Source organism: Rhea americana, unplaced genomic scaffold (genome assembly GCF_003343005.1).
Source record: "Rhea americana isolate MKP2758 unplaced genomic scaffold, rheAme1 scaffold_64, whole genome shotgun sequence".
Lineage (NCBI taxonomy): Eukaryota > Metazoa > Chordata > Aves > Rheiformes > Rheidae > Rhea > Rhea americana.
Window position 1 is genome coordinate 1,942,504 of NW_028186801.1, and position 12,434 is coordinate 1,954,937.

The following is a 12,434-nucleotide window of genomic DNA, read 5'->3' on the forward strand; positions in this document are numbered from 1 at the left end:
TGGCCAACTTTATGTAAGTATTTTGTTATCTGGATTCTCAGGTATGCTCAGAGAGACACTAAGGAAAAGAGGAGTTCGTGTTGTTACAGGTTTAGGCAAGTATTTCCGACAAATAGACAAGAGCAGAAATGGATTTCTCTCTCAGGCAGACTTTAAGGAAGCTCTAAAATTATTCCATTTGGAAGTCCCTGAAGGGGTAAGTCTAGCTGAAACTGCTTAATAACTACATATGCAAGGWTTTGTGGGTTTTTTATTTTATTTTCTTAACTTTGTGGTGTGTTGATATTTTTGTATTCAATCCTATGTGAAATTAAAAAAATTTACTTTTGCACAGTCTTGTGTTAGGAAGAAACAAGTGGGATTGTGATCCATTTTTGTCTTTTTTGGCCATTTTAAAATAATTAATATGATGCTATTTTCTTTCTCCTTTAAGTTGCTTTTAACTTACATGACAGTAATTTTGTTAACATTTATACATTGCATTGTAAAAAATTACCCATAATTAGCAAAACTGCAGATAACGTTATACTTTTTTACGGTCATCAGTGACCCTTAATAACTTGCGTTATTTTGGCAAATCTTTGAGCCAATTTGGATTTGGAAGTTGTTTGTGAAGATGTTATTGCTTTGTTCTTGGACACAGTAAAGACATCAAGATTTATTTGGTTCCATTGTTGAGAAAAATTTTATAGAACTTTGCTGCCTTGCGTTAATATCAGAGAAGAACTAGGATTTTTTTTTTCTCTTAAGTGGTAGTGGCATAGCTTTTGAATTTAATAGGAGTTGTCAATGTTGCACCATCTTTGAGTGGAAATCTTTTTTTTTTTTTTTTTTTTTTTTTTTTTTTTTTTTTTTTTTTTTTTTTTTTTTTTTTCCACCTACAATAACTGCAAGTGATGGGCTTGTTTAAAAAAAAAATTGTATTTATTTCATTAGTCAAGTTTTATCTCTACAGCTGTAGTATGTCTTTTATTTTAAATGCAATGAATTTTGTCTTACCTAAAAATAAAAATAGTGTTCTGCATTTTCTTCACAGTGCAGTAATACCCCAATAGTTAGGTTCACATGTATTTTATAAGAATTAACATTGGGAAATTACTTTTAAATTACAGGACTTCAAATCCTTATGGCTTATTCTTGATCATAGCAAGACTGATAAAGTTGACTATGGGGAATTTATTCGTGCCATAGTTGGAGAAATGAATGAGTATCGGAAAGCATTTGTAAGAAAAGTAAGTTTTTGGCAGATACTGAGTGTAGATATTTTGCAGTCTAACTTTGGAGTTAGTTATTCATGATGTTTTAATTTTTCTTAAGTTGTGCCTCTAATCAACTCTTTAAGCTGTCAGATAAATTTATTAAAATAAATGTAGATTAGAAGACTACACATTGTTCTGTCGTTAAATTAGTTAATTTTGAACTCTGCAATTTAGAATTAAATGTTTAATTATTTTGAGTTTGAGTGTATGTGCCTGTTCTCACTGTTCAGTCTAGTGTGTAAACATTTGGCTGTGTGAAACTATCTCTTCCAGAAGTCTGATTGCTTGATTTTGGACAGATCACTATCTCTGTGCATATTTTTTCCTCAATGTGTGAAATGAGGAAATAATACTTGCCTTCTTTGAGACCTACCTACACGTAGAGAAGCTGTATTAGTGAGACATTTTATAGTTGAAATAGCATTTGTTATGTGTGAATCTCAAAACTGGATCGACAGAGGGGCTGGTAATGTAATGTGGAGCCATCTGTAGTATGAAACATTGATTACAAACTAGCCAATATTATGGTGACTGGGTATCATGAAGATCAGGAAAAAAACCCATATATTTTCATATTTCTAATTGCTGAGGGTCTGACTCTCCTACTTTATGTATTAAGTGTACATTTGAGCAAAACTGCTGAAATAAAAATGAGACTGCTGTTAGCAGTATTGAGGCTTTCCTATTTATCAGAATGACCTAAGAGTCATTGTAACTGGAGGATGCAGAAAGGAAGTAGCCTAACTTCGGATTCTAAGGATAAGCTAGACATTTTGGGGAGAGAAAAGACAACTTTTTTGAGTTTGTTAGGTGGCATTTTATGTGAAAGTTGTTGAGATAAAATAATTATCAGATTCCATATTCTAGAATCACTTTCTAGTATCCACTGACTATAATGGCAGATTAAATTTGCTTATATATAAAGTAGATAAGTTGATCCGATGCATTGCGTGGATCTAAATATCTGTGATATTTAGTTGATATGTAGTTAAGTATATTTAGCATATATTATTAAATTCTTTGCCTGCTTTTTTTTCCCCCTTKTTTAGGCCTATATGAAACTAGATTTCAACAAAACTGGGAGTGTACCTATGGTAGACATCAGAAAATGTTACTGTGCAAAGAAACACCCTCTAGTACTGGCAGGTAATTCTCATTTTAAAAAAAGTCAACTTGTAAGTAGAGATACTGGATCCAGAACCTATTTGGTRTAAATATAATCTGGGTTTTATTGGCTTAGATTGGAGATGTTAACAAAAGCTGTTTTTTTTTTTCCTCTGATCATCTATAATGTGTCTATCTGGTACATGACTGTAAATTGTAATGTAGTTCATGTACACAGTTTTAATACTTGCTTTTTCTCGAGCTACAAATACTTCATTTACGCAGATTAGATTTCTTTCCCTACCCATATAGGACTGTATTTAAGTAGTTGCATCTCAACTTTTGCATGCAAGTAATCAGTGACACACATGATGTTATTAATTTTCACTTTGGAGGAGAAACTTTTTCGTATTACTGTTTTTCTTCAAAGCATGCAAGATTTCCAATTGTCACTAAATATAACTGGTACTTGAGTTTCTAAATAAATTATTCATTTATTTCTAGGACGTAGGTTGTCATCCCTTATAGAAGAAATGTTGATATCTTCGTTATTGTTTTCAGGGCTCTCAAAAAGGTTCAATTTCAGCCATTGAAAAAATAGGCATTTAAATCTTTGTAGGTTAGTTTCTAAAATAACATTTCTGTGTATCAAATTAGTATTTGTGAAAGTCTCCCTGGTGCCTTTTCCTTTCCTTACCTGCAGAAGGGAGGATGTTTTCCGTATTGCCAGTGATTTTAATGGTAACACGTGGAGACACATAGTAGCATGGACAGAGGAAAATCTTTGTGATTCTAGTTCTCTGTAATTCACCTCTTTGGACCACCATCCATTTTTCCCTCCACCTTCAGAACTGAGAGTTCAGTAAATTCAAATAACTTTTCATCCTATTTGTCAGAATATTTTTTTCTGTCTTGTTCCTAAAAATCTAGCCAGAGAGAACTCAATGATTGCATAGACAGTAAATGGAAATAATCTCAGAAATGTCACAGTTGCTATTGAGCAAGGACGGTAGACCTTAAAAACATGCTTCTGTTAGAAGCATGTACTGCAATGGTGAATATAGTTGAAATCAACAGAGTCATGTTGTAACAGCGAGGACAGTAATTCATTGAAATTGATATTTTCCAAAGGATAAGAACTGCAAATATAAAACTCCTTCTTAATGTCATATAATCTCAAATATAATCTTTATGAAGTCACTAGAAGACACAAATGTCACTTCCAGAACACTGCTCGAATGTCAGTTCCGGTCTTAAGATTTTTCTAGAGCTTTAAACTTGTTTCGCATTAAGCGTATGCTTTGTTATAAAGATTACTTCTAAATTACCAAAATTTAGGAATGCACCATCCAGTTCTTTATCATTGGAAGAAAAATCTTCCTAATTTTGTAATCTATTTAAATTGACTGTGGTATCATGTTTTTTACTGATATTTAATGCTATCACGTGCTGTTAAAGTAATATCAGTTCTGCAGTTGGTACTAAGTGAGCCAATGACTTTCGCTTCAGTGGATTCAAAATATTTTAACTTGTTCAAGAAAAGAATGTAAGCTTAAAGTGAAAAGTTTATTTCTTGAAATATACTGAATGCTATTTATTCACTGCTCTTGAAAATACATTTAATGAAAAAAATACTTTCACAGGCAAAGCTACAGAAGAAGAAATTAAATCATCATTTCTAGAAACACTAGGAGATTCCTGCAGCAATCCTAATGAAGTATCCTACTCTGAGTTTGAAGATTACTATGAAGGATTAAGTGTTGGAATCATGGAAGATGATGATTTTGTTAATATCTTAAGGAACCCTTGGGGAGTTTAGGGTGGAAGAAGTCAAAAAAAGGAAAAGAGAGGCATGATAAACCAGGGGCAAAATAAATAAGTGAGGATTTAGTCTTGACATGTGCTACTTCACAATTAGTGTCTTAAATTGATTTCAAGGGCTGAAAATTTTACGTGCTTTTAGAATAATAAATAATGGGTTGCTTAGTATCCTTTGAGCTAAACTAAATACTTCCTAAATGTAAATACTTCACTCCTTTTTACTGGAAATAGTAAAGGCTGTTCCCCCTAACAGAAGGCATCATTTATTTAATATTAGAAGAAAGTAGCCTATTTTAAAAATAACAGGAAARTAGAATACTAAAATACATGAAGGGTGCATATAAGAGAAAATTTAGTTTTACGATGTGTTGTGGAAAACTTTTAGATTTGACTGTAAAAATACCAATGAGAGCTTTTTTCAGTATTTTCTGCTTATAATACATTTGTTCTGATAACATTCTTTTCGTTTCTTGTTTCTTATGGTGGTGCTTAGCCTGAAAGAGAGCAGATCATCCTCCAATTTTGAGGATATCTGCACTACTGMAAATGTAGAGAAATTCACACCAATTAGCTTTTAGACTAGTATGCAGACCACCTCTGCTGATTGTATATACGCATCTTGGTCAGGCATCCAAAGCTGAGCACTGAATCCCAAAGATTTTAATAAGAATCTTGTGAATACAGTCTGGGTATACTGTGCAGCCTTTCATTGCAAATAGATTTTGTGATGCACTTTTTATTTTGCTAAGTTTTTTTTTGAAAGCAAAATTTAAATATCTCTTTCTGTATATTTTACTGCTATTATTTTATCTAAAACTAAGCAATGGTATCCTTTAGCAAGCAATGGTATCCTTTAGCAAAACTGATGTATAGAATTTCATATCTACTCTGAACCTATAAAACAGAAAAGTATAAAAAGCTTCACCTCTATCACAACAAAAATTAAACCATGAAGTAAGATATTCCTTGCTACTTCAAATGTTCAGCCAGATATGCCTTTCAGTGTAATAAATCTTGTTAATTCTGTAAGGTTCATTGTGTTAAGGACTATAAAAAATACGTATCATTAATTTTCTATATATTTTGATAGCCTTTAGTTTCTGTATGCCTGTCACCAAAATTAACTGTATATTGAACTGCATTTCTTGAGCCTATGCAATTAAAATATAATAGTTTTCTCCATGCTTGTCTGACTACGTTTTGAATATATAGCCCGTGGCTGACAGAATGTTCCTCTGAGACAGAATTTCTGTTCCATGGGAGTTTAAGGTCAGAGCTGAAATGAGGCTTTGGTTCCCTCTGAGTGCCTTGCTTTTTTTAGATAATAGTATTTTCTTACCTTGTTTTAATAACTTGTGCATTGTTGTCTTTTGATTATCAGTTTGTTTGTACCATGTCCTTGCTTGTAGCTAGCATTGCAGTTTCCTCTCCAAATTGTCAAATGAGGGACTCTTTTCAGTTCTTCTGGTGTCACACAGGTCTATATGCTAAGTCTTGTCAGAAGAAGACAAATCCTGCCAATGCTTACTGTAAAGTGAAAATTGTGATGCAGCTCATTAACATTTCCTTACTTGTTGTTTCTGCTGGAATTTTTCTTACTGAAAAGATGTTAATGAGGGTTCAAGAAATTAATGATTCTGAGAAATCCACCTGCAGCTAGTTTTATGGGGATCTGTTTCTTATTGTGTCTGTTCAAATAATTGGAGAATACCAAGACATTTTTATCAGTCTTTCAAAGAATTGTCTGCTCTGTTAGAGTTACTCACTTATGAGAGTTGTACCAGTACCAGTACATAAAGTACCAGTTGTACCAGTACATAAAGTTGCAACTCAATTTAATGAATTTGATAGTGATTTGGGGATGATTTACTGGTATTTATCTTACAATAGTGAGTTCAAAAATATTTTGCTGGAAAACCTGACTTTTTTTTTTAAAAAAAAGTCAAATTGGAAATGAAGTTCTACTTGTTTGCTCAGGTAATAATTTGCTCCTACCTGTATGTTTTTACTACATAATTAAGATATGCCCAGTGCTGCTTTTGCATTTCAGTGTAGCTTTCAAATTTGAAACTCATTTAAATTTCTCTTCAATATGAAGGAGGACTCTATTGCAAGAAGATCTCCCTGGTGATGTTCTTAGGAAGCATTACATTACCCTATGGATGGAAAAAATGRTAACAACTGGATGTATCCTTTGTAGGTCTACTTACCAGCAGAGGCAGTATCTGTTGCAAATTAATGTTCTTTTAGTTTTGTTCTTATCACAAAAATGAAGTGCTTTTAAGTGAATATTACTKCCATAGCTTTGATAGTCATGCATTTTTTTCCCCTTCATCTGAAGATGGATCCCTAGCAGGGTAATCTAGGATAAATTCTAAAAGTCAGACTTAAATAAAAAGTGCCTAAAAATGCAGGAAGGTACTTCCTACTTCTGTGAAACCTAGTGGGCATATGACTTCTGTTAACTGTAAGGTCAGTTATGCATTAGTGGTTACTTCAAACCATCAGCTATGTCGTCTATGGTAAATTTTTAATATTTATACAAGTGCCTAAAAGTCATTGTGCATCTGTTTGCTATTGACCCTTGTCTAAACTCAGGAGAGGACAAAGACTAGCATACCAAAGTCTACCTAAGGTTAGCACACCATCCTTACCTAACTAGTAGAAAAACACAGAAACTATTCATCATCAGTCTCTGATGTCTGGGTTTTGTTTCATTAACTCTGTTGAAAACTATAATTTGGCAGTACTGGAGATTTTAATCTAGATTATTCCTCTTTAGAAATCAAATACTGCAGCAGGAACTCCTAATATGGTGCCTATGCAATTTTTGTAAATTCCAATATTTTGTCTTTTTTCACTGAGTATCTAAGGCATTTGTAATTGTTATTTGAAGATATTTGAAAAGTGTTTGTATGGCTGAGTCACTCTGAGAWAATAAACAGATGTCATGCTCCATTCTTTCTGTCTCGTACATGAGAGTTCTGTTCACTTTTGCCATCCAACTATAAGAACGGCAGCTGTCAAGACTTTTTGTTTTCAGCATCAGTGGTCTCGGTGCTATATTTCTGTTCTGATTTGCTTTTATTTAATTTTAAGTCATCTGATGAACTTGAATCCTTTTCTGTTGATCAATACTTTATAGTGCTTTAAAGCTTTYTGGAGGTGTCTGCTGGGATTTACTGCCTTTAAATATGTTTCAGACAAATGTAATCTTCTATATTTGCTACCTTCCTCAGTATTGCCCAAGTTTTTTGGAATTAGAACATGTTCTCAGTTAGAAGTAGTGCTCTGTCAGAGAAGCTGTCTCACTTCTCTGAAACTTAGTGTTTAATAAGACAAGTTTGTGTTTTCATACTGCCCTAAGTTATACTGCCACTAAAAAGTCTTAGTAACTTGCTATAATTAAGACTATAAGTAGTACAGTACACCACAAACATTTTGCCCTATTATATTCACATATACCAGAAGACGAGTAGAAATCAATGAAGCAATGCAACTCTTCGTTCTTGAGGGCTATGACCACTTCATGAAATGAATATGCATTGGCAAGTGTATTTTCTCTTCTGCAGCGTAGCTGGAATGTTTAAGAATATTTTTAAAAACAAAACACAAGCACATGTACAAACATGCAGAAGCTCCACTTTGTCAGCTAATGGAAAGATGGCATCCTGATCTAGATGTCACAATTTTGATAAAACTTATGGGTAAACTAGTTTGGTATAGCTGTATTGGTAAGAGTAAGTATTACTGATTCACACAGCACACAAACCTATCTTTCTCATGTAAGTCACTGCCAGCTGGTGAAATTTTTTTGAGTCTTTTGGGCCCAGAAAGAAATAAAAAATACAGCTACCAAAATCTGTGTGTACTGAGGTGCTGTTTAGCTTTTCTTTATTTTTGAACAGGCTATCTCTAGTCTAAGGGGAAATCTAGAACTGATTTYGTATGTTGGTCAAGTCCATACAAAGACAAAATAAGGTAAGATTCTGTAGCAAAAAGAGGGAAGGTAGAAAATCACATAATTTTTTTCTGGAAATTATTCAAACAATTATTTATTCCTAATTTCCCTTTTATTCATGAATTTAGGGGCTTACACAATCCCATACTTGCTTTACACATTATTAACCTTGTGGTCTTTGAGAAGCTGAGTCAGGAGGAGTCTCTTGTGAGGCATCTCTAGTCATGAAAAAGGAAGTGTCACTTCTTCCAGACCTATTTAGGCTATTTTTTCCACAGAAAACTTTTAAAAATACTACCTGAACTGGAAAGTACTTAGGAACAAAATGTGTCAAGAAGGCACCTGCATGATAACCCTATGAGATTTTTCTAAATTTTGTTTTGTGGCTTCTGTATTTTTGTTGCATGTTCTTCTGTGATTGAGGGGAAAGAGGCTTAAAGAAAGAGGTTAGAAGGAAAAAAGTCATCTGTTTATTACAGTGTATTTAATGTTTGTTATAGTATCTGTTGTATTTGTTTAGAATTTACTGAATCTGAATTCTTGTGTTCTGAGTTACTCCTCACTCTTGTAGGTTGGATGGAATTTGTTGGATTTGTGCATAGAAACTTTCATGTCTGTGCCCTGCAGAGGATTTCATATGTCCAGCATCCCAGAGCAGCATTTTCAAAATAAGAAAGTAATCGTTATTTTTTTGTGGTTTGATTTTTCATAGTCTGTGTTCTCATGAAAGAGTTTTAAAAGTTTAGAATCTTCTTCTTGGTGGTGTATTTTGAACTTAGGTTCTCCCTTTCTCCCCTTTTCCCTCCCCTCTCTTCAGTTTTGGAAGGAGAAGAGAGTAAGAGGGGAACCTGGAGGCTCTGGAAAAGCTAGAAAAAAATGACAGAAGCTGTACTGACTAGGTATCTTACTAATGAGGCTTCTGTAAGAACATGACACTGGCAATCTCCTCTAGGTGCTGTAAATAATCATAAAGATCTGCTCTCTGAGATCAGAAGGCAGAACAATACAGGTGCTGGTGAGAAGGGCCAGTTTTGTGACTGGGARAGGCAAAGGGACCTACTTCAGTCCCAGTGTGGCTATCTGCTTACCTTGCTGCCGGGCGCTCTGACAACTGCTGTGATGCTGGGTTTCTTCCATACCCCCCTGTAATAGCTTATGGGAAGGAAATACGATGCAGAAATTTAAATATCCGCTAGTCTACCTTTGCCAAGCTAGAACAAAATGACTGTCCTTTTTGTGGCAGAGCTGCTCACTTCAGTAGCTTTTCAGAAAATCARCCTCTTAGTAAGTCTAGCTGCAGGCAAGTGATGGTGAGGGCAGAGGCTGGATAGAGAGGAACCAAAGAGAAGACATGAAAAAAGATTAAGCAAAAGATGTAAAATGTTAGCACTAAGGGGCCAATGGAGGAGACGAAAAAGCAAATGTAACTGTTAGGAACTGTATAATCTGTTGGTGCTCCACTGATGAACACAAATGTCTTCCTATCTTTGTAGCTAGGCATCTTTAGCCAAACCAACTGCCTGTTGCCAAGACAAGACACCATAGCAATGACAAAGACCTTCCTGCAATAAGGCAATAGGGATTAATGGGGCTTCTTCCGCATCTTTTCCACATACTTCTATGCCTCATCTCCTGTTTGGTTGTAAGTTGGGAATGAAACTCAGCAGGAAGTGTTTAATTTAGGTTCAGAATGACTCTATTCAAAGGATATCCCTTGGTACCCTCCTTTTTTATCTATCCCAGTTCTGGGTTATTGCTGGTAATTCTGCAGACATTCTTTTGACAGTTTTGCCAAGGTCATCACAAAATTCATTTTGGGATGAGCACACCATGAGTGATACCTGCTTTACACTGTTTTAGGTTTCATGTGGGAAAACTGCAGGCTGTTACAGGAAAGCATATGTAAAAATCACTGGAAGCTAAAACAGCAGCTTGAGTGATGCATCTTAAAGCAATGTTCCCTTTTCTTATAGCTTGTGGTAAGTGAACGTTTAATGTCTCCTATGACTAATTCTGGGATCCTATGATTTGTTTTAGCATGAATTAAGTCCTGCAGTCACGCTGGTAAAATTATTCCCCCGAAGTCATTTCCTTTTGACAATAGTATTTGTCTTGCAGATGTTAGTGATTAACTGCAGGTTTCATTTGTAATTATTGCAGTTGCTTTCGTGCATTAGATTTGATTTCTCTTCCCCCACCCCCTTCTTAGTATTGCAGGACTGAATGGAAGAGCAGCTGAGGTTTGGAAGCTCAAAGCTTTAGATGATGTTCTAGCAGTCCAGGACCTCATCTAGAGTTCTGAGAAAAAGGATTTAATGCACTTAACTGTCAGCCTAGTGCTCCAATTTTCACTCTTTCTTTTAAATAGCTTTTTGGAAGGGCCTGATAAAACACCTTGGTTTAAACTAAGTTACATTATAATACTCTGCTTTTAGTGGGTTTGATAGACTTTTGAGAAACTCCTGTTCTAGATGTTACTGTTGCATAGTTTCAAGTAATCATAGGGAACTGAGCACTCAGAAAAACTTTGATTATTTTTTTTAATGAAAAGCAAAACAAGAGAAGGGAATTGGTTCGTTTGTAGTCTTTCCTGATGCTTACACCTCCTTCTAAACTCTGATTTTTGATATCCCTCCAAAATCTGTTCTTTTAGAAATGTCCTCCTTGGATGCTCAGTAAATCCACAACCCTGAAGACTTTTCTGAGATAAAATATAAAGTAATACCCAACAGCAAAAATCCTTGGGGGGGACAGGATAGCAGACTGGACAGATAACAAAAACCAAACAGTAGCTTTGGTGGCATTGCTACTCATACATTTTTGGTTCATTTGTATCTCTCAGCCCTTGTCAAATATGCTTGTAAGTTTAAATATTGTTCAGCAACGAATGACTAGAGAAAGGCTTTGTTACTATGTGTAGGCCTCTGCACAGGTGAGACTACACGATGGAAGAAGATAGGTCCTCCCCTTGTGCGTGCTTCACAGAAGCTGTAGACAATTTTTGACCCCTGTGTTCCTGAAAGAGTAAATCTGCTTAATTCTACATCTTTCTGTAATACAGGTGAGATCCTTAGAAGAAATGTAAATTTTTCATTCTTCCCTTTGGAATGCCATCCACGAAGAGGAGCCTTACCCCCTAGCATAGGTCAATATAAATATTCTGTCTTCACCTACAGTCAGAAAAAAATCAATCTAGAAGAGCTTTTACAAAGTTGTCTACTCCATTTACCCTATATCATCTGGACAAATAGAGTRTCTGGTCTCTTCTTGTGTGTGGTGGAGATTCCACAGTACCCCAGTGTAATCTGTTCAATTGCTTTGTTGCACTTAATGTTAGAAAAAGTTCCCTACTGATTARTCTGAACCTTTCTCTTGCTACAGTTTAAGCTGATTACTGCTTCCACTCTCTCATCCTTTCCTTATGTAGTAGCTGTGAAGACTCCTTTGACCTGAAGTCTGGTAAATATGACTTCTTAGGAAATTTATATTAACTGGACATATTTAGCCTATTTTCACTATTYTCTTGTAATGCCAATTGGTGTCTCTCTTGTCTTGAATGTGACACCCTAAACTAGGCACAATGCTTTGATTAAAGTCTTGCCAAAGGGATACTTGTCCTGCAGATTTTGCTTCTCAGTATGCTCTGGGTTAGTTATTTTGATTGTTTTTGGAGGGAAGGGGACAACCTATTGTTGTTTAATTTTAAGGTTGTGATGAGGTTTAATGCACAGATTTTCTTCTTCAGTACTGCCAGCCTCTTCCGCTGAGAGGTGTTCCAACTGGAAAATCTTTAGTGTCTCAGCCAGGTGGGAGCTTTGTGCTCATGTTTCTTTTCAAATGACTAACGTGCTGTCCTCAACCATATTTGAGACTAGAAGCATTCCTTATTTGTGTAAGTTTAGCTCCATAAAATACAGGGAGGGAGAYAGATACAGAGAGAAAGGGGGTGAAGGAGGAGGAGGAGACGAGAAGAAAGAGGGAGGAGAAAAGGCTGGACCAGAATGTGATTTGTTTACAGGGCAGCTTTTTTACACACTGTATATAAATAGGTCTTTTCTTATGCTGTTAGTATATATGAGATGTAACATAATAATTTATAGAGATATTAGGTCAGACTTTATCATTGTTTATATCTGATGTCATATAGAAAAATACTTAAATGAAACATATTTTTATTAGGTTTTGGTATGCATACCTATCTCACATGTTATAAATGCAGGTARGCCACCTTCAATCTACAGATACTTTACAGTAAATTCCCACGCCAAAACTGGCTTACTCTGAACTGT

General features: G+C 35.1%; 1 protein-coding gene across 6 annotated transcripts in view; it reads left to right on the plus strand.

Moving 5' to 3' along the window:
- Positions 1–7,144, plus strand: part of CAPS2 (calcyphosine 2) — a 35,274-nt gene extending 28,130 nt beyond the window's left edge. For 5 of the 6 annotated variants that reach the window (XM_085320503.1, XM_085320502.1, XM_085320504.1 and 2 more), the window contains 4 exons: positions 42–196; positions 1,113–1,232; positions 2,309–2,405; positions 4,007–5,962. In XM_085320503.1, the coding sequence (XP_085176629.1) occupies positions 42–196; positions 1,113–1,232; positions 2,309–2,405; positions 4,007–4,182 (548 nt within the window). In that variant the 3' untranslated portion in view covers positions 4,183–5,962. Of the gene's footprint in view, positions 1–41; positions 197–1,112; positions 1,233–2,308; positions 2,406–4,006; positions 5,963–6,282 lie in introns of those variants that run through there. The other variant, XM_085320505.1, reaches the window with a different exon arrangement.
- The last annotated feature ends 5,290 nt before the right edge of the window (positions 7,145–12,434 follow it).